Here is a 23,630-nt window from a genome sequence, read left to right as displayed (position 1 = left end):
TATGACATACCTGAGTCATGTATGCCAGTAATTTGCCAACGGAATGCCTCTGACAGCCTCCTGCGTGCCATGTTCACATGTGTTGACAAAACAGATGGATAATTGTCACTTTATATAACCTTACTTGCATCAATAACAAAGTTCTTTTCATATGTGTGTGTCTTTGGGCAACACAGTAAGTGATTGTCATGACTATACTCGAGATCTAGAGCCATTATAAGAATGAGTATCATGAGACTTGAATTTTTAAAAACGGGTATATCACTGTTCTTTATTTTGTCATGATGTGCTTTATTAATTTCAAGTTGTATATTTTATTTATTATCGGTGTTGTTTTCATAAACCAACGAGATGCCGGTTAAAACTGGTCTTCAACAACCGATGCTTGTCGTAAGAGGCGACAAACGGATCGGGTTGTCAGGCTTACCGAATGGTTAATGCATGTCATCGTATCGCATTTGCGTTGATAGATGTTCAATCACTATATTGTCTTGTCCAGACTTTATTATTTACAGACCGCCGTCATAAAGCTTGAATATTGCTGAGTGCGGCGTAAATCAACACACACACACACAACACAAATCATTAACCAAAGTGTTTTGGTAGTGAGAAAAAACTCTTAGTCTATTTCATTTAATTCCTTTCCAAATCAGTTAACGGGGACTGTTTGCTCTATCGTCGTAGACGCCACAACTTGCAGTTGAGTACACTAGGCTTTCCAGAATCATACGGTCGTGGGTTCGAATCCCACATTCGCCCAGATCATGGTTTGTCTGTACCATACCCGTGCCACTGGAGTGTAAAAAGGGGTTGAACTATTTCTGCGCACATGTAGATTAATATACTTTCTGCACATGCGCAAAAATAAGGGAAAAGGCCGACAACGCGACATTATCAATATACATTAAGCTACGTTTATAACGAATACGCTTATAACGAACTGGCGGATATAACGAACTCGGTTTTTGGTCCCAGCCATTAGCTGTATATATGATGTATATATGTTTATAACGAATTACGGTTTTAACAAACTAAAATTTGTTGTCCCTTTGAGTTCGTTATAACCGTAGTGTACTGTATGCAGAAAGAAGTCCGGTCATTCCCAGTTGGTTGTTAACTAATAATTAAGTGAAGTAATGCCAGGTCATGTACAGAGGAAGCATTGTTCAAGATAAAGAAAGAACACTGACTATGTAGTATTTATCCTAGATTCTCTACATACAACTGATATGTTCACGTTCAATCTCTATAACACATGCATGCATCTACACTGTATGTATATAAACGATTCCCAGATTCTTAACAGTATAATTTGCCAATGCCGGAGAATAACCTCACTAGATGTTTTGCCAAAACAGATTCCACTTGGCGTATAGGGCAAATAGCTGTGGAATGGACAACTAAAAATCAGTGATGACACCAGGTGTTCGCGAAAGGGGTCAGCATGTCCTGTCGTACTGGTCGCACCCGCCATTCAAACACTACACACTATGTACAGAATGGTGGCCATTCACGTCCGCGGACACACGGACATACGAACAACAGCCTTGACCCGCGGGTAGACAGATAGGTGTCCGCGCCTGATGTCCGCCCGTCCTGAGGATGTCCGACACTATCACTATCTGCCACGGGGTGGCGCTGTTTAGCGTCATCTAACTGTTCTGAGGTGATGACGAGAAAATCACTACGTGGGATGACGTCACGGTCAACGAACAAACTGCGCCACCATTCAAAATGGCGGCGGTTCTGATTCGCCGGTTGTCACTGCTATGGCAACAGGATACTCTGAAAACCATGAGTAATATCTTGTTGAGATAATATTTACTTAATTATTATATATACAGGTCACAAAGGTTTATGCATCCTCGGACGTATTTAAGGGGAAATGTTTATGTATTATTGGAATATCTTCTTTGATGACAGAATATACCTATACCCTGCAAGATCACAAACGGTTTGATGGAGTATACTCACCGTTGCCATAGTGAGATGGTATAGGGTCCTTCCCAAACACGTCGCCGAAGACCTTGAGTCTGCCGTAGGGGTACCTGGTTGCGACGCTGATGAAAGCTGCCATGAGGGCGACGACGGTGTCGAAGGTGGCGATGACGACAGTGAGGGACTTGGCCGCTGTCATGACACTCAGCTCCGTCTTCATGCTCTCCACAGATTCCCACACTGTCAGATGAAAGATAGGTGAGTATTGTTTGCGCCGAATTTGAACAGTATTTTAATAACTTCATCGCATAATAAGCAAAACTGCAAGTGTTTACTTGATAAGACTGTTATGTGGCAGTAGAGACTGTTGTTATGTGTAGTGATTGTCAGTGGCAGTAAATGATTGAATCTAAACTGACTGCTGTCGGCGGCAGTGAGTGAAACTTAGAGTTACCGCCCATGGTTGTTTACAAACATGATAGGCTTGATCATTCGAGAAGTTTCGGAATGGGACAGTTTCAAGAAGGCTGGTAGTACATATATAACAGCGACACGAGGGCGATTTGAGGCCATTTTCGACTTGACTTCCGTCTTAGTTACATGCCATGAGCGGACTGGATACCTATTGGAAAACACAGAATTAATACCAGATTTCAACACTATTTCAATTTGAGCAGGAAAATGGGGATTCCAGCATTATGACACCAGCCTTATTAAACACTATAATGAACTTCGGATATTAGTCTATTGGTTAAAGCGTCCACTCGTTACGCTTAAGGTTCGGGTTTGATTCCCAACATGGGTACAATGTGTGAAGCCATTTTCTGGTGGCCTACGCCGTTATATTGCTGGAATTTAACTAAAAGTGGCGCAAGACAATACTTATACACTCTGTTCGGATATAAGGGATTCTAAGGAAACTTCGACATGAAGTTCGTGATTCACACGAAACCTTTGTTTGTTGTTTACTGTTTAATTTTAGCATTATGACGTTAGCATGTTAATAATCGAGTCTGGACCAGATAATCCAATGACTGATGTCATGAGCAACATTCCACGCCGTCGAGATACGATGACATGCATTCAACCAAGTCACCGAGCCAGACCACCCGATCCACTAAGTTGCATGTTACGACAAGCACGGGTTGGCATGGGCTTAGCCCGAAATGCTGACGAAGCCCCGGAGAATAACCACTGTGTTTACTGTAAGCAATTCGATTGTGTCTAGCTAGAGTAAAAGTCCTATGTTGGCTAACAAAATTTATGTTTAAGCAAAGGATACTCTATCGTTTGACCTGGAGTGCTATTAAATACTACTCAATACAAGTTAAGGATCAACCGATTCTGTCATAGGACAAATGAACTAATATGAAAGAATCGGGTGCTCTCATATTACTATAGTCAATCTGATATGTCATGAAAGAAAGAATCGGGTGCTCTCATATTACTATAGTCAATCTGATATGCCATGAAAGAAAGAATCGGGTGCTCTCATATTACTATAGTCAATCTGATATGCCATGAAAGAAAGAATCGGGTGCTCTCATATTACTATAGTCTATCTGATATGCCATGAAAGAAAGAATCGGGTGCTCTCATATTACTATAGTCAATCTGATATGCCATGAAAGAAAGAATCGGGTGCTCTCATATTACTACAGTCAATCTGATATGCCATGAAAGAAAGAATCGGGTGCTCTCATATTACTATAGTTAATCTGATATGCCATGAAAGAAAGAAACGGGTGCTCTCATATTACTACAGTCTATCTGATATGCCATGAAAGAAAGAATCGGGTGCTCTCATATTACTACAGTCAATCTGATATGCCATGAAAGAAAGAATCGGGTGCTCTCATATTACTATAGTCAATCTGATATGCCATGAAAGAAATAATCGGGTGCTCTCATATTACTATAGTCTATCTGATATGCCATGAAAGAAAGAATCGGGTGCTCTCATATTACTATAGTTAATCTGATATGCCATGAAAGAAAGAATCGGGTGCTCTCATATTACTATAGTCAATCTGATATGCCATGAAAGAAAGAATCGGATGCTCCCATATTACTATAGTCAATCTGATATCCCATGAAAGAAAGAATCGGGTGATCTCATATTACTATAGTCAATCTGATATGCCATGAAAGAAAGAATCGGGTGCTCTCATATTACTATAGTCAATCTGATATGCCATGAAAGAAAGAATCGGATGCTCCCATATTACTATAGTCAATCTGATATCCCATGAAAGAAAGAATCGGGTGATCTCATATTACTATAGTCAATCTGATATGCCATGAAAGAAAGAATCGGATGCTCCCATATTACTATAGTCTATCTGATATGCCATGAAAGAAAGAATCGGGTGATCTCATATTACTATAGTCAATCTGATATGCCATGAAAGAAAGAATCGGGTGCTCTCATATTACTATAGTCAATCTGATATGCCATGAAAGAAAGAAACGGGTGCTCTCATATTACTATAGTCAATCTGATATGCCATGAAAGAAAGAATCGGGTGCTCTCATATTACTATAGTCTATCTGATATGCCATGAAAGAAAGAATCGGGTGCTCTCATATTACTATAGTCAATCTGATATGCCATGGAAGAAAGAATCGGGTGCTCCCATATTACTACAGTCTATCTGATATGCCATGAAAGAAAGAATCGGGTGATCTCACATTACTATAGTCAATCTGATATGCCATGAAAGAAAGAATCGGGTGCTCTCATATTACTATAGTCAATCTGATATGCCATGAAAGAAAGAATCGGGTGCTCTCATATTACTACAGTCAATCTGATATGCCATGAAAGAAGGAATCGGGTGCTCTCATATTACTATAGTTAATCTGATATGCCATGAAAGAAAGAAACGGGTGCTCTCATATTACTACAGTCTATCTGATATGCCATGAAAGAAAGAATCGGGTGCTCTCATATTACTACAGTCAATCTGATATGCCATGAAAGAAAGAATCGGGTGCTCTCATATTACTATAGTCAATCTGATATGCCATGAAAGAAAGAATCGGATGCTCCCATATTACTATAGTCTATCTGATATGCCATGAAAGAAAGAATCGGGTGATCTCATATTACTATAGTCAATCTGATATGCCATGAAAGAAAGAATCGGGTGCTCTCATATTACTATAGTCTATCTGATATGCCATGAAAGAAACAATCGGGTGCTCTCATATTACTATAGTTAATCTGATATGCCATGAAAGAAAGAATCGGGTGCTCTCATATTACTATAGTCAATCTGATATGCCATGAAAGAAAGAATCGGGTGCTCTCATATTACTATAGTCAATCTGATATGCCATGAAAGAAAGAATCGGGTGCTCTCATATTACTATAGTCTATCTGATATGCCATGAAAGAAAGAACCGGGTGCTCTCATATTACTATAGTCTATCTGATATGCCATGAAAGAAAGAATCGGGTGCTCTCATATTACTATAGTTAATCTGATATGCCATGAAAGAAAGAATCGGGTGCTCTCATATTACTATAGTCAATCTGATATGCCATGAAAGAAAGAATCGGGTGCTCTCATATTACTATAGTCTATCTGATATGCCATGAAAGAAAGAATCGGGTGCTCTCATATTACTATAGTCAATCTGATATGCCATGAAAGAAAGAATCGGGTGCTCTCATATTACTATAGTCAATCTGATATGCCATGAAAGAAAGAATCGAATGCTCTCATATTACTATAGTCTATCTGATATGCCATGAAAGAAAGAATCGGGTGATCTCATATTACTATAGTCTATCTGATATGCCATGAAAGAAAGAATCAGGTGCTCTCATATTACTATTGTCAATCTGATATGCCATGAAAGAAAGAATCGGGTGCTCTCATATTACTACAGTCTATCTGATATGCCATGAAAGAAAGAATCGGGTGCTCTCATATTACTACAGTCTATCTGATATGCCATGAAAGAAAGAATCGGATGGTCCTTACTTCTTTTGTCGCAAGTCAACATGTTCATGACGTCATATGTTTTGAAGACAGACTCACGTGGCATCAACTTGCTGGCAACTTTGAGTTCAAAGTTGGCCGCACTCTGAGAGACGTTTCCTCTCTTCAGCTTGATGACGAGGACCTTATTCCTGGAACACACCTCCTGTGTGGACTCCTTCTTCGTCTTACAGTCGTACATCTGAACCAGACACTTCACATCGTCACAATCATGTATGAACGGTCATATACATCTGAACCAGACAACACCACATCGTCACAATCATGTGTGAACGGTCATATACATCTGAACCAGACACCACCACATCGTCACAATCATGTATGAACGGTCATATACATCTGAACCAGACAACACCACATCGTCACAATCATGTGTGAACGGTCATATACATCTGAACCAGACACCACCACATCGTCACAATCATGTGTGAACGGTCACATACATCTGAACCAGACACCACCACATCGTCACAATCATGTATGAACGGTCATATACATCTGAACCAGACACCACCACATCGTCACAATCATGTATGAACAGTCATATACATCTGAACCAGACACCACCACATCGTCACAATCATGTATGAACGGTCACATACATCTGAACCAGACACCACCACATCGTCACAATCATGTATGAACGGTCACATACATCTGAACCAGACACCACCACATCGTCACAATCATGTATGAACAGTCATATACATCTGAACCAGACACTCCACATCGTCACAATCATGTATGAACGGTCACACACATCTGAACCAGACACCACCACATCGTCACAATCATGTATGAACAGTCATATACATCTGAACCAGACACTCCACATCGTCACAATCATGTGTGAACAGTCATATACATCTGAACCAGACACTCCACATCGTCACAATAATGTATGAACGGTCATATACATCTGAACCAGACAACACCACATCGTCACAATCATGTGTGAACGGTCACATACATCTGAACCAGACACCACCACATCGTCACAATCATGTATGAACGGTCATATACATCTGAACCAGACACCACCACATCGTCACAATCATGTATGAACAGTCATATACATCTGAACCAGACACCACCACATCGTCACAATCATGTATGAACGGTCACATATATCTGAACCAGACACCACCACATCGTCACAATCATGTATGAACGGTCATATACATCTGAACCAGACACCACCACATCGTCACAATCATGTATGAACAGTCATATACATCTGAACCAGACACTCCACATCGTCACAATCATGTATGAACGGTCACATACATCTGAACCAGACACCACCACATCGTCACAATCATGTATGAACAGTCATATACATCTGAACCAGACACTCCACATCGTCACAATCATGTGTGAACAGTCATATACATCTGAACCAGACACTCCACATCGTCACAATCATGTATGAACAGTCATATACATCTGAACCAGACACTCCACATCGTCACAATCATGTGTGAACGGTCATATACATCTGAACCAGACACTCCACATCGTCACCATCATGTATGAACGGTCATATACATCTGAACCAGACGCTCAACATCGTCACAATCATGTATGAACGGTCATATACATCTGAACCAAACACCACCACATCGTCACAATCATGTATGAACCGTCATATACATCTGAACCAGACTCTCCACATCGTCACAATCATGTGTGAACGGTCATATACATCTGAACCAGACACTCCACATCGTCACAATCATGTGTGAACGGTCATATACATCAGAACCAGACACCACCACATCGTCACAATCATGTATGAACGGTCATATATATCTGAACCAAACACTCCACATCGTCACAATCATGTATGAACGGTCATATACATCTGAACAGACACCTCCACATCATCACAATGATGTATGAACGGTCATATATATCTGAACCAGACACTCCACATCGTCACAATCATGTATGAACGGTCATATACATCTGAACCAGACACCCCCACATCGTCACAATCATGTATGAACGGTCATATATATCTGACCTAGACATCCCACGTCGTCACAATCATGTATGAACGGTCATATACATCTGAACCAGACACTCCACATCGTCACAATCATGTATGAACGGTCATATATACACCTGAACTAGACACTCCACATCGTCACAATCATGTGTGAACGGTCATATACATCTGAACCAAACACCATCACATCGTCACAATCATGTATGAACGGTCATATACATCTGAACCAGACACTCCACATCGTCACAATCATGTGTGAACGGTCATATACATCTGAACCAGACACTCCACATCGTCACAATCATGTGTGAACGGTCATATACATCTGAACCAGACACTCCACATCGTCACAATCATGTATGAACGGTCATATATATCTGACCCATACGCTCCACATCGTCACAATCATGTATGAACGGTCATATACATCTGAACAGACACCTCCACATCATCACAATGATGTATGAACGGTCATATATATCTGAACCAGACACTCCACATCGTCACAATCATGTATGAACGGTCATATACATCTGAACCAGACACCCCCACATCGTCACAATCATGTATGAACGGTCATATATATCTGAACTAGACATCCCACGTCGTCACAATCATGTATGAACGGTCATATACATCTGAACAGACACCTCCACATCATCACAATGATGTATGAACGGTCATATATATCTGAACCAGACACTCCACATCGTCACAATCATGTATGAACGGTCATATACATCTGAACCAGACACCCCCACATCGTCACAATCATGTATGAACGGTCATATATATCTGAACCAGACTCTCCACATCGTCACAATCATGTATGAACGGTCATATACATCTGAACCAGACACTCCATATAGTCATAATCATGTATGAACGGTCATATATATCTGAACCAGACACTCCACATCGTCACAGTCATGTATGAACGGCCCTATATATATGAACCAGACACTCCACATAGTCACAGTCATGTATGAACGGCCATATATATCTGAACCAGACACTCCACATCGTCACAGTCATGTATGAACGGTCATATGTATCTGAACCAGACACTCCACGTCGTCACAATCATGTATGAACGGTCATATACATCTGAACCAGACACTCCATATAGTCACAATCATGTATGAACGGTCATATATATCTGAACCAGACACTCCACATCGTCACAATCATGTATGAACGGCCATATATATCTGAACCAGACACTCCACATCGTCACAATCATGTATGAACGGCCATATATATCTGAACCAGACACCACCACATCGTCACAATCATGTATGAACGGTCATATACATCTGAACCAAACACCCCCACATCGTCACAATCATGTATGAACAGTCATATACATCTGAACCAGACACTCCACATAGTCACAGTCATGTATGAACGGCCATATATATCTGAACCAGACACTCCACATCGTCACATACATGTATGAACGGCCATGTATATATGAACCAGACACTCCACATAGTCACAGTCATGTATAAACGGCCATATATATCTGAAACAAACACTCCACATCGTCACAAGCATGTATGAACGGTCATATATATCTGAACCAGACACTCCACATCGTCACAATCATGTATGAACGGCCATATATATCTGAACCAGACACTCCACATCGTCACAATCATGTATGAACGGTCATATATATCTGAACCAGACACTCCACATCGTCACAGTCATGTATGAACGGTCATATATATCTGAACCAGACACTCCACATAGCCACAATCATGTATGAACGGTCATATACATCTGAACCAGACACTCCACATCTGCACAATCATGTATGAACGGTCATATATATCTGAACCAGACACTCCACATCGTCACAATCATGCATGAACGGTCATATAATCTCGGCCGGCCAGTGGTCCAGGTCCATCTGACTGAGTTTCAGGACTATACAGCGATACTTACCACCTCGGCCGGCCAGTGGTCCAGGTCCAACTGACTGAGTTCCGGGACTATACAGCGATACTTACCACCTCGGCCGGCCAGTGGTCCAGGTCCAACTGACTGAGTTCCAGGACTATACAGCGATACCTACCACCTCGGCCGGCCAGTGGTCAAGGTCCAACTGACTGTTCCAGGACTATACCGCGATACCTACCACCTCGGCCGGCCAGTGGTCCAGGTCCAACTGACTGAGTTCCGGGACTATACAGCGATACTTACCACCTCGGCCGGCCAGTGGTCCAGGTCCAACTGACTGAGTTTCAGGACTATACAGCGATACCTACCACCTCGGCCGGCCAGTGGTCCAGGTCCAACTGACTGAGTTCCGGGACTATACAGCGATACTTACCACCTCGGCCGGCCAGTGGTCCTGGTCCAACTGACTGAGTTCCAGGACTATACCGCGATACCTACCACCTCGGCCGACCAGTGATCCAGGTCCTACTGACTGTTCCAGGACTATACCGCGATACCTACCACCTCGGCCGACCAGTGATCCAGGTCCTACTGACTGTTTCAGGACTATACAGCGATACCTACCACCTCGGCCGGCCAGTGATCCAGGTCCAACTGACTGTTCCAGGACTATACCGCGATACCTACCACCTCGGCCGACCAGTGATCCAGGTCCAACTGACTGTTTCAGGACTATACAGCGATACCTACCACCTCGGCCGACCAGTGATCCAGGTCCTACTGACTGTTCCAGGACTATACCGCGATACCTACCACCTCGGCCGACCAGTGATCCAGGTCCTACTGACTGTTCCAGGACTATACAGCGATACCTACCACCTCGGCCGACCAGTGATCCAGGTCCAACTGACTGTTTCAGGACTATACAGCGATACCTACCACCTCGGCCGGCCAGTGATCCAGGTCCAACTGACTGTTCCAGGACTATACCGCGATACCTACCACCTCGGCCGACCAGTGATCCAGGTCCAACTGACTGTTTCAGGACTATACAGCGATACCTACCACCTCGGCCGGCCAGTGATCCAGGTCCAACTGACTGTTCCAGGACTATACCGCGATACCTACCACCTCGGCCGACCAGTGATCCAGGTCCTACTGACTGTTCCAGGACTATACCGCGATACCTACCACCTCGGCCGACCAGTGATCCAGGTCCTACTGACTGTTCCAGGACTATACAGCGATACCTACCACCTCGGCCGACCAGTGATCCAGGTCCAACTGACTGTTTCAGGACTATACAGCGATACCTACCACCTCGGCCGGCCAGTGATCCAGGTCCAACTGACTGTTCCAGGACTATACCGCGATACCTACCACCTCGGCCGACCAGTGATCCAGGTCCAACTGACTGTTTCAGGACTATACAGCGATACCTACCACCTCGGCCGGCCAGTGATCCAGGTCCAACTGACTGTTCCAGGACTATACCGCGATACCTACCACCTCGGCCGGCCAGTGATCCTGGTCCAACTGACTGAGTTTCAGCTCCATGCGGCATCCATACCGGGGTTTGAATTTCTTCACACTCACACACACCTGAAACATGAAAAATATATATGTTCGTTATCTCCCATTGCCTGAACTATATCTGTTCGTTGTCTCCCACTGCCTGAAATATGTTTGTTGTCTACCATTGCCTGAAATATATATTTGCCTCCCAAGGCCTGAAATAAGTTTATTGTCTCCCATTGCCTGAACTATATCTGTGCGTTGCCTCCCATTGCCTGAAATATATGCTAGTTGCCTCCCATTGCCTGAAATATATGCTAGTTGTCTCCCATTGCCTGAAATATATGCTAGTTGTCTCCCATTGCCTGAAATATATGCTAGTTGTCTCCCATTGCCTGAAATATATGCTAGTTGTCTCCCATTGCCTGAAATATTTGCTAGTTGTCTCCCATTGCCTGAAATATATGCTAGTTGTCTCCCATTGCCTGAAATATATGCTAGTTGTCTCCCATTGCCTGAAATATTTGCTAGTTGTCTCCCATTGCCTGAAATATATGCTAGTTGCCTCCCATTGCCTGAAATATATGCTAGTTGTCTCCCATTGCCTGAAATATATGCTAGTTGTCTCCCATTGCCTGAAATATATGCTAGTTGTCTCCCATTGCCTGAAATATTTGCTAGTTGTCTCCCATTGCCTGAAATATATGCTAGTTGTCTCCCATTGCCTGAAATATATGCTAGTTGTCTCCCATTGCCTGAAATATATGCTAGTTGTCTCCCATTGCCTGAAATATATGCTAGTTGTCTCCCATTGCCTGAAATATTTGCTAGTTGTCTCCCATTGCCTGAAATATATGCTAGTTGTCTCCCATTGCCTGAAATATATGCTAGTTGTCTCCCATTGCCTGAAATATATGCTAGTTGTCTCCCATTGCCTGAAACATATGCTAGTTGTCTCCCATTGCCTGAAATATAAGCTAGTTGTCTCCCATTGCCTGAAATATGTTAGTTGTCTCCCATTGCCTGAAACATATGCTAGTTGTCTCCCATTGCCTGAAATATATGCTAGTTGTCTCCCATTGCCTGAAATATATGTTAGTTGTCTCCCATTGCCTGAAACATATGCTAGTTGTCTCCCATTGCCTGAAACATATGCTAGTTGTCTCCCATTGCCTGAAATATATGCTAGTTGTCTCCCATTGCCTGAAATATATGCTAGTTGTCTCCCATTGCCTGAAATATATGCTAGTTGTCTCCCATTGCCTGAAACATATGTTAGTTGTCTCCCATTGCCTGAAATATATGTTAGTTGTCTCCCATTGTCTGAAATAAACATGTTTGTTGTCACAGTTTTCTGTTCACTGTGTTCAGTTTAAAGCAACATTTTTCAAATTGTCTGTAGATATTTTCGCATTATAAACAGGTAGCATTTTAGCTGTAGATATATTTGCGTAGCAGTCAGGTTGCAAACCATCTGTTTATGCTTTGGCAATTGGCGGTGATGTATATGCATTTGGAACAATTTTCACTAAAACCGGTTCATCATTTGTACGAATGATTGAGGCACGATACCAACAGTGCCATCGTCAAAAAGAAGAGGAAAAACATTTGATGGGAATTATAACTCACCTGGCCATATTCCTCTGTCGACTGTGAGGTGAAGGTCATTTCACACTCCAATGGCGGCTGGTCAAATACCTGTACTGATTTCACAATGGCTGTTTCAGTCTGTCGCAGAGTGTAGCCCATGTTGCAGTCGGTGGCGGAGCCCATGTTGTCTGCCGTCAAGGGGTCAAGTATTATCGGATGTATATGATTGTGTTATTATTAGGAGCAAACATTATCGGTTGAAATAACGTAATGTTTTGTTTTGTTTGTTTGTTGTTTAACGCCGCACTCAGCAATATTACAGAAACATGACGGCGGTCTGTAAATAATCGAGTCTGGACCAGAAAATCCAAAGACTGATACGATGACATGCATCAACCAAGTCAGAGAGCCCGACCACTCGATCCCGTTAATCGCCTCTTACGACAAACATGGTCGCATTTTACGGCAAGCAAGGGTTGCTGAAGACCTATTTTATCCTTGATTTTCACGGGTCTGGTATGAAGAATAAAAATGTGTTTGTGTGTAGTTGTTTAATTAATTGATATAAAGCTTCTAGCGCCTAACAGGCAGCTTACGGTTGAATACTCCCAAGGGAGCTGAGATTGATTATTGAGTGCACACTGATCCAGTGCCCGGAGTAATAATAGCTGTTTGAGCTCGCCCCGGTGTGGTGTGGAAATATACACAATATTAATGGTCTATTATAATAATAATTATAATAATAATAATAATAATAATTATAATAATAATAATTGTTATGATTATTTATTATTATTATTATTAGTATTATATTTTTATTATTATTATTATTATTATTATTATTATTATTATTATCATTATTATTATTATTAGTATTAGTATTATTATTATACCATACTCACACACTCTCTCGATGTGGTCCAGCGTCTTGTTCCGGACGTCGAACCCGAACTGAAAGCCTGGATGTTTTCTTTCCTTCCCCCTTATCGTAATCTCCATCGTCAGGAGGTTCTTGTGTGTGCACCACTCCCCCGTCGACTCCCCTCGCCTGTAGCGCTGAACAAGTACATCCACATTACAGCGCACTTGGAAGCATACAAATATACAGCTCGTCAAAAGTATCGCACCGCCAAATTTAAAGTGTAATTGCGAGTTCATTTTCAATGTAGAGATTTCAATGTAGAGATTTCATGTCAAAAGTGAGTGAGTGAGTATGGTTTAACGCCGCTTTTAGCAATATTCCAGCAAAATCACGGCGGGGGACACAAGAAATGGGCTTCACACATTGTACCCATTTCGGAAAACGAGCCCGGGTCTTCGGCATGACGAGCGAACGCTTTAACCACTAGGCTACCCGACCGCCCTTTTCCGGTCAAAAGAAGTACACGCCCATATTTGTTGGTGGCTAAAAATGAAACAAACAAGAAATGGTTATTCGATGGTGATGTATTTGAGACGGGTATCGTTGGCGATATTACATGCATCATTTAGAGGTGAGGTGAGGTGAAATTGGGTTTAACATCGCGTCCAAGATTATTGCACTTATATAGAGACGTGCATGCACGTGTGTGTGGCTGCTTGTACTAGGCCGGACTGATGCCGATTTATAGTGCTAGCTCACTGAGATACCATGCCGCAGTTTAACATGAATACCCCACTCAGACACAGTATACTGACTCCGAGCCGACCAGTCCTTGCTTTAGCCCCTTAATTCCGAGCGCCAGACAGGGTAACAACAAATATCATCTTTTAACGCCTTTTGGTATGACGCGACCGGGGATCAAACCCCGGACCTTCCGCTCTCCGGGCGGACGCTCTACCACTAGGCCACGGAGGCGGTCTGCATCATTTAGATGATTATCTCACATCAGGTGACGTGCACGTGACGTCTCAATGAACATGGAGGACGCAATTTCCAAGTGCACATTTTCTTTCGCCCGGCAGTTAATCTGATGCATAATCATCTGCTCCCATATTTACCCGATTACGAGAGTTTTTGGTAACATTATTTAACGATTTGCTTAGGTATTGTGTAGTTTTGTGATGTACTCTGCCCAGAACAAAGGATACATCTGATCTATGCGTTAATAATTTTTTAATTTGAAGTTGTCACGATATACGGGTTTTCCATTGGACGAGAGGTAGGTCACATGACCGCGAAATTGACGTTCATAAGTGTATGAACGACACAATTTGAAGTTCATACGTTTTTCACGAGACCGTGTTCTTGAAATGACGTAAACACTGACGGACTACTTCCACATACCTGGGGAAGCCCCTGGGAATTCCCTACCACCAAAACATACATAAGCGTTCTTTCTGATCATTTAGAACCTTTAATTTATTCTTGGTCTCAGCGTTTCAGTATACGTTGAGAAATGTCAGAGAGCATGACTGCATGATTGTTCACGAATATCCTTGCCGCGGCCTATCCTAATGAACAAATGAAGAAATGCACATCGAAGCCTAGGCTGACATTGACCGTCTCCAGCAATCTATGAATTTACCTTAGTGTCTGTTTGACGCATCTTTATTCACCTTTCAATGATCGGCCAGTTGATCAATGATGACTAACACATCAGGTTCACAGGTTCATTAACAACTTAGGAAATCTCTCCCGTCACGTTTATCGTGTCGGCCATTTTGACGTCTTGTACTTGATGTATATGTATTACGACGCGCTGTCATTGTGACTGACTTGCTGAGGTAGTTCTTTACAGACCTTTCTCATCTAATGAGGATATGATTTGAATACATGTGCTGCGTAAGATGTTTCTGAAGAGCAAGTTGTGCATCAATACGCCCATGTCACCTCTCTTTTAAAGGAACTATTTTACTCCGCGATACAGCTGGTTGTTGTATGGCTGTTAGTGTAAACATGAAGTCACACGTACTGAATAAAATTGTGTTAAGATCATGGCCTACATCCTTTGGGGTAAGAAATTTGCGACGTTCATACAGTTTGGCCCTCACTATGAACTGACACAAAGTGAAAGTCAATTCTTAATTATTATCTTAAATGAAATGCGTTCACCGGCGGTGAACACTTTGAAAAATAGTTCACTTATATCCCGGCCGGGTCGGTCGGGTAGCCTAGTGGTTAAAGCGTTCACTCGTCACGCCAAAAACCCGGGTTCGATTCCCGACATGGGAACAATGTGTGAAGGCAATTTCTGGTGTCCCCCGACGTGATTAGTTGGAATATTCCTAAAAGCGGCGTAAAATCAAACTCACTCACTCACTATGCCCCGGGATGACAGTTTAATGTGGGGTGAAAATCTGAAGTTATGAAATAAGGGACGCAACTCTGCAGAGCCTTAAACGACTGGTTCACAAATTCCCCTTCCGGTGAAGTCGGCGGCAGTATAATGCCTCATCGTACCCTATCATACATTGAGTGTGATTACATGCGTTCCCGTATCAATGTAACCTTCCGCCGAGAGTCGATTACCGGTATTTACATTTATATTACAAGTCTAATTACAAGGAATTACTCCGCGACCTGAAGAATTAAGGAGATATCGATTATTGGAAACATCAACATTGGTGCAGAGATGGCATCTCCGTTTTACTCCGGCCGGGGAGGACTCGTGTTGTATTCCTAGACAGCATTCAGCGTCACATCAAAAGGAACTGTACAAACGGAGCCATATACCGTTCCATATTCCGCAGTATCGGCCCCGATTTCCATTTTTATATACATTTATGTATTGTATGAAACTGGAATCCTGGAACGAATAAAGACGATGGACAGCTGTTCCACATGTTACTGTTGGTGAGTGAGTGAGTGAGTGAGTAAGTGGGTGAGTGAATGGGTGATTGAGTGAGTGAGTGAGTGAGTGAGTAAATGAGTGAGTGAGTGAGTGAGTGAGTGAGTGAGGTTCAACGCCGCTTTAAACAGTATTACAGTTATACCACGACGTATTTGCTTCATGATTGTGAAAAGTTTAAAGTGATTCAGATCTTAAACGCTACCACGTTGATGATACCTACGAGTACTTGCATAGTGCTGTCGGACCAAGAATCATAGTCGGATCGAATCTTGGATTCGAACCCGTACCCGACGGATCCTTGTATTGTGATAACTGGACTATCCAGGCTTCACACACAGAGAGCCTTCACTCAGGTTCAGAATCACTTATATAAGTTGTAGTAGCATCACGAGGGGTACATCCGGTTGTATGCCTCCGGCGTTAGGTTTTATAGCACGCGCCGGAGACGAGTAGTACAAAACCTAACGAGGGACGCATGAAGCCCCGAGTGATCCTGCTACAAGGAATTTATCTTACCGACATTTTTAATATGACATTGTTAAAGAATTAAAACAAATTCAATATTGATAGAAAACAGCTGTTCGATTGAGCTGAGGTTAGTTACTTCCAGCGTGGGGCTTTTTGCTTTTGGGGTATAAGGGATATATTCTGCCTCGCAGAAATCCACGTGCGGCCTGACATGCTCGTGGCGGGGTGTAAGAGATTTCTTTCCCCCGCTGAGAAATATATTCCCCTCAAAGGCTCGATACACAATATTTTATCAAGATCATGTTGACCAATCAGATTTCATCGATCTGACATGGAAGTATGATAATCATATTTATCAGTATGGCAATTGTTCACCTACCTTGTCTGGTCGGTAGGCTGTAGTTTTGAAGTCTATGGTGATATGAGGCAACAGTTCGATCTCATACATATTGATACATAAGCCCTGGTCCTCCGAGGTCTCGAATGACACCTCACACCGTCCCCCCTGTAACTCCCACCACGCGTTCTGGGGGGAGCGGGATGACGTGTTACCCTCCACGGTGAAATTACTGGAGTGGTCGACCCGGTACAGTCTGTTGGCACACACGTGCGTTAAGTCCAGCGTCACTAAAAGAATGAGTGAGCGAGTGAGTGGGTGGGAGGGTGGTTAGTTTAGTAAGTGATTGTGTGTGTGTGTGTGTGTGTGTGTGTGTGTGTGTGTGTGTGTGTGTGTGTGTGTGTGTGTGTGTGCGTGCGTGCGGATGTGAGAGTGAGTGAGTGAGTGAGTGAGTGAGTGAGTAGGTGGGTGATTAGGTGGTTAGGTGATTGGGTAAGTGAATGAGTGAATGTTGGTGCAATTGTCTCGCATAAAGAAACTTTGAAATGAAATACGTATGCAAAACACATCGTCCAACACAACATTGTTCTTTACAGGAAGTGATTTACATCCACGGTACATTTGTTTCGTAGAAAATGCGAAAAAGTGAAAAACACGTGCCGCATGGGCAGCCGAAAATACAGTTGCAATAAATGATACGGACGGCATGCCAGGCACACACAGATAGAAAAACCCAAAAAAACACACACAGACAAAACAAACACCAGTGAAATGCCACGTCTGACACCAGAACAACGCCAGCGGGCCCTGGGTACCATACAGATGGGAGCCACCTATGCCCTCATTGCAAGATCCCAGTTTGGGATCCTCAAGTGTTGCTGTAACTAACGTGACGCAATGTTATTGACAGACCGGGCAGGCCTCAGACAGACAAAGAACAAGCAGACCCAGGGTAACTACGCTCAATGAAGACTGGTACTTTGCAATTGTACAACAATTGCCTTAGGGTATATGATTAGTCGACAGGCCCTTCAGGAAGAATGGCGATGTATCCCACGTGACGTCTTTAGACGACTGACGTTTTCTGTGCACCGGAGAGTTTTTGCGTGTCTTCAAGCTGGGGGTTGTTATACACGTTATTAATGTGAAGTGTCACTGAACTTGAGCGATTTTAGATGTGTATTCCCTTTGTCCATCACGTTGAAAGCTTGTTTTTGCTACCCTACCTTTATTCGGGCAACTGTCAGTCCAATATCGGATGCTGTGTGACTGTCATTTTAAATGTTGATTTCGTTTTGATCTTTTCAATACACTTTTTTTCTCTCATCTATCTTTTATGGTTTTTAAACTTGTGCGATTTAAGATAATAGTAAATGTTTTGGTCGTCAGTTTAGAATCAAGAATCAGTTTCAAAACATCAAAAACGAATTTAATCATTGTTGACCACCCGTTTACCCAATGCCGACGATCGAACCCGAAAAAGTGGTTCGAGAAGCGAACACTATTTCCTTTCCACCACCCCTGGTGAGACCTGGATCACAAGTTGTTGGCGAGTGTTCCACAATTAGTAGTTTGACAAATACATGTATGAATCAAAATAGAATTGAGATATAATCGACAGGATAACGAGGGTGAGACTCCCCGAGTGATAACCCCAAGGCACACAACACCGGCGCCTATCTATTGTCCTAGTGTGACAATCAACAACACTACATTCAGATATATTGTAACTGCACAAGTAGTACTCACGTGTGTTATTTGCATAGCTACACGTGACGTCACGCCAGGACATGGCGGCAACGATCAAACAGAGCAAATCCTTGAACATCGTCCTTGGGTCTGAAATACAAGTGAAGTAGAGCTAAAATACAAGTAACGGAGAGACACAATACAAGTAACGGAGAGACACAATACAAGTAACGGAGAGACACAATACAAGTAAAAGAGAGGAACGATTTCTGCCAGTGTTTTCAATTCAAATTTCAACGCTTTACAGAAATCTAATACTGAAGTGTGTAAAATCTATAAAAGCGGAGCAGGCACGGGTGGCCCAGTCGTCTTAGGCGCCGCGATTCGCTGTGCAGAGTTGCGTCCCTTGGGCACGCCAGAAACCTATGATTGTGGGTTCGAATCCCGGTTCGCCCTGATTATGTTTCTAGGTTTGTCAGCACCATACCCGTGCTCGTGGGTTTGACCGAAGTGGTAAACGTCTCTAAGACCTGCATCACTTCGGGCTTTCCTCCCACATTAAGCTGACACGCCGTGATATAACTGGAATAATGTTAAAAGCGGCGTCAAACCCAACTCACTCACTCACTATAAAAGCGGAACCAAAGACAAGATGTGTAGTAGTCAAAACCGATGTTTGAATAATGTCTTTTCAATATCACAACAATATAGCAATAATTTCATTGTTCTCGATAACCAAACAAATGACGTTCATTCAATCCAAAAAATAGACAGATCATTGTAAATCCTGATATATCGAACTGTCGCTGTTGTCCAAGCAGCTTCGAAGAAAGAAGCCAGTATTCTGCAGAACTGTGTGGAACCTCGATACATGTCGACTGTCTGTCTGTCTGCCTGCCTATCTGTCTGTCTGCCTGTCTGTTGTTTACCGCCGCGCTCAGCAATATTCCACCTATATGGCGGTGATTGACATCATGAGCATCGATCCACGCAATTGAGATACGATGACATGCATTAACCAAGTCAGTGAGCCTGACCATCCGACCCCGTTAGTCGCCTCTTATGACAGGCACAGTCGCTTGTTATGGTAAGCATGGGTTGCTGAAGACCTATTCTACCCCGGATCTTCACGGGTCATATCGACTAAGTACAGGTTGTAGCGCGAGGACCGGTAGTGTAATCTTTTCAACGATAAGACACCAGGGGTCCGTGCGGTCTAACCTATTTCAACCGTGACCATTGTTCATAGAACCTTGGCGGTATGATATTTTTAAACAACATTGTCGTCACGATATGGCTGAAATACTGCCGATGTGACGTAAAGCAATAACTCACTCACTCACTCTAACAACATTGTATCGGTTGCCGTATTCACAAAGATATTTAAGAACTAAGCGCATCTGTATGAAATATAGGTAATAAATAAGTCGTCTTTACTTCTCTCTATGGGGATGACGGACTACTTTTCTGATTAAACGTCAGTGATACCTTAATTTTGCTTCGGTCGTCTGTGTCGAAAAATTCTGTCTTTATGGTGTTTAGTAAATGCTCTTTGATCTTTTTGTATAATCATCATCGCTTTGATAATCAACAGATATGACAGAAACTGTTTTTTTGTGAAGGGTAACACAAGGTATGTGTTGTAATCAGTTAACCGGATGACGTCACTCATGGCCGTTTGTTATGTATTAATGCGCATATGAGGATTTACAATGCATTGATTCTATGCTAAAATTGTGCGATTTTAGGATGTTTGTTTGTTTGTTTGTTGTTTAACGCCGCACTCAGCAATATTCCAGCTATATGACGGAGGTCTGTAAATAATCGAGTCTGGACAAGACAATCCAGTGATTGATATCATGAGCATCGATCCACGCAATTGGGATCGATGGCATGAATCAACCAAGTCAGCGAGCCTGACCACCCGATCCCGTTAGTCGCCTTTTGCGACAAGCATAGTCATCTTTTACTGCAAGCATGGGTTGCTGAAGAACTATTCTACCCCGGAATCTTCACGGGTCGATTTAGGATTTTAGGATGTATAAGAAACAGATAACTGCACTCGTGCCTGTCAAATGTCATTTATTGTACAACTCGTTAGATTTGAAGACACACCTTTTTATGAATAACAACACTAAAGTGTCATGTGGTCATGTTCTTCGATCTTATACATGCTATCAAAGACTTCGCCAGATGCATGTTTAAACAACTACAGTAAACTACGGTTATAACGAACTCAATTTTAATTCGTTATAACCGTTGTTCGTAATAAGCAAATGTACGGAATATATACAATAAATGGACGTTATATCCGTCAGTTCGTTATAAGCGTGTTCGTTATAAACGTAATTTACTGTAGCTGTAAGATTAAGGGTGTCTGACACACACTCGTTTCGTACTCTCTTGTCTCGAACTACAGACACACATATTCGACACTCCCCAGTGGGTGTCATATACATTGGTCAGACAGTCATCGGATTAAGGCTAACTTGGTGCCTTGGTTGTGGGACTATTGGAACACTGTGTCATGTCCTCTTTCCAGTAGATCAGCGTCACAAACATCTACCTGTACTGAGTCGAAGTATCTCCATGGAGCTTGGTAGATACTAATTGTAGATATTAGATCGTACGAAAGTAGGAAATAGTCAGGCTATGTGTGAGTGAGTGAGTATTGTAAACTACTTTTAGCAATATTCCAGCAATATCACGGCTTCACACATTGAACCCGCCTTCGGAGTGAGTGAGTGAGTGAGTGAGTGGGTGGGTGGGTGAGTGCGTGAGTGAGTGAGTGAGTGAGTGAGTGAGTGAGTGATCGACTAATCGACTGATCGAGTGATCGAGTGAGTGGGTGATTGGGTCTTGGACGGGTGAGTGAGTGAGTGAGTGAGTGAGTTTTGGGTGAGTGAGTGAGTTAGTGAGTGAGTGAGTGAGTGAGTGAGTTTTGGGTGAGTGAGTTTTGGGTGAGTGAGTGAGTGAGGTTAACTCTGCCTCGAACAATCTTTCAGTAATATCACGTCATGTCAGTTTACGACACTCTGAACCACACGAGCACGGGAAGGAGGCTGGCAAACCGAGAAAACATACTCGGGGCGAGTCGGGGATTCGAATGTTATTTATGAACACATATATCTCGACGGTACTTAACTTCAAACAATCGCGGAGTTAAAGCGTTCGAGGATCATAATTTCAATCTACACAGAAATATTTCAAGACAAAGCTTAGAGAGAAAAACGGAACTTACCACAACTGACCAGAGTGAGAGAGGATGAAGTCAGGAGGTACCTTTCAGCGTTGTTGCATCCCCGCCGGACGTTCTACGAGTGTACCCCCATCGGCGATGAGGGACTGTCTTTTGAGGCTCCACAGGGGGGTCTCGTCTCGTGATAGTTATGTTGTCATATCCGCGTGACTTCTTATGATTCACGTGCTGGGAGGAATCGGCATCAACGCCGTTTTCAACAGTATTTCAGTCATGTCACGTCGCGGCTTGATGCGACGCATATCCCAGATTGTTTCACTTAGAAGAAACCTGATGATGCGTTCTTACAAACCACGAATCATATTCAAAATGAGTGTGGTCACAACCAGCATGTCCTGATACATCCAAGGGAAGCAACTCCTACCCTACAGTGCCGACGGCATGTACTTGTGACCGATAGAATGAAGGTCGATCTGCGTTTGGTATGGGAAAACACAATCAGCCAGGGACCCGTTGTATTCGTTGTCTATATAATTATAGTTATAGTTAACTATGTGGTTACCATATTGCCATATCTCAAACAGGAAGACAAGACGCACTCCCGCCGTGCATCTCAACGGGACACTACTGTTGTGTTTGTTTGTTTGTTCTTTGGCGCCGTACTCATCAATATTCCAGCTATGTGACGGCGGTCTGTAAATAATCGAGTCTGGACCAGACAATCCAGTGATTGACATCATGAGCATCGATTCACGCAATTGGAATACGATGACATGCATCAACCAAGTCGGCGATTCTGACCACCCGATCCCGTTAGTCGCCTAATACGGCACTTATTCTAACGGGATCTTCACGGGTAGGGACACTTCTGACAGCTGGTGGTGTATCCTACACCACATCCATCAGATCCCCATTCTCACCCTCACTTCTGATCACCATGCGGTATTACAGGTGGGTTTTATGCTGCCAATATTCAAAGGCACGACGAGGAGCGCCTGTTATGTACTTAACACATCACACCCGGATTTGACCTGACTAACGGATGCTTGAACCACGTGATCCAACACCGTATTCGCCATGTATAACAATTTCATCTCCTTAAATTTTGGTCGATAAATACACACACTATTAGTTTTGCACTGTCTTGAGTGCAATATATCTTGAGCTCGGTTATATCGGTCGAATATCGGTAAAA

The 23,630-nt window shown here is 42.9% G+C and overlaps 1 protein-coding gene across 1 annotated transcript; it reads right to left on the bottom strand.

Moving 5' to 3' along the window:
- Positions 1 to 1,186: 1,186 nt before the first annotated feature.
- On the bottom strand, positions 1,187 to 22,576 carry LOC124152970. Its single transcript, XM_048397089.1, has 9 exons — positions 22,478 to 22,576; positions 19,297 to 19,386; positions 17,590 to 17,837; positions 13,872 to 14,025; positions 13,009 to 13,157; positions 11,371 to 11,466; positions 5,988 to 6,129; positions 1,975 to 2,178; positions 1,187 to 1,785 (listed from the first exon to the last, which is right to left on the bottom strand). Exons 2-9 carry the CDS (start codon positions 19,373 to 19,375, stop codon positions 1,730 to 1,732), a joined length of 1,128 nt encoding a protein of 375 aa, XP_048253046.1. The 5' UTR covers positions 19,376 to 19,386; positions 22,478 to 22,576; the 3' UTR covers positions 1,187 to 1,729.
- Between the last annotated feature and the right edge of the window lie 1,054 nt (positions 22,577 to 23,630).

Source organism: Haliotis rufescens, unplaced genomic scaffold (assembly GCF_023055435.1).
Source record: "Haliotis rufescens isolate VD_foot unplaced genomic scaffold, xgHalRufe1.0.p SCAF_16, whole genome shotgun sequence".
Classification (NCBI taxonomy): Eukaryota; Metazoa; Mollusca; class Gastropoda; order Lepetellida; family Haliotidae; genus Haliotis; species Haliotis rufescens.
Note: the sequence above shows the minus strand (reverse complement) of the source record. Positions and strands in the feature narration are given on the sequence as shown.

Bases quoted from the DNA above. Each gene is read 5' to 3' on its own strand.
- LOC124152970 (XM_048397089.1), bottom strand. From the start codon at position 19,375: ATGTTCAAGGATTTGCTCTGTTTGATCGTTGCCGCCATGTCCTGGCGT. The intron at 17,838-19,296 runs GTGAGTACTACT...TCATTCTTTTAG, and splicing joins TAGCTATGCAAATAACACAC to TGACGCTGGACTTAACGCAC. The intron at 13,158-13,871 runs GTGAGTATGGTA...CCTTGACGGCAG, and splicing joins GGACCACATCGAGAGAGTGT to ACAACATGGGCTCCGCCACC.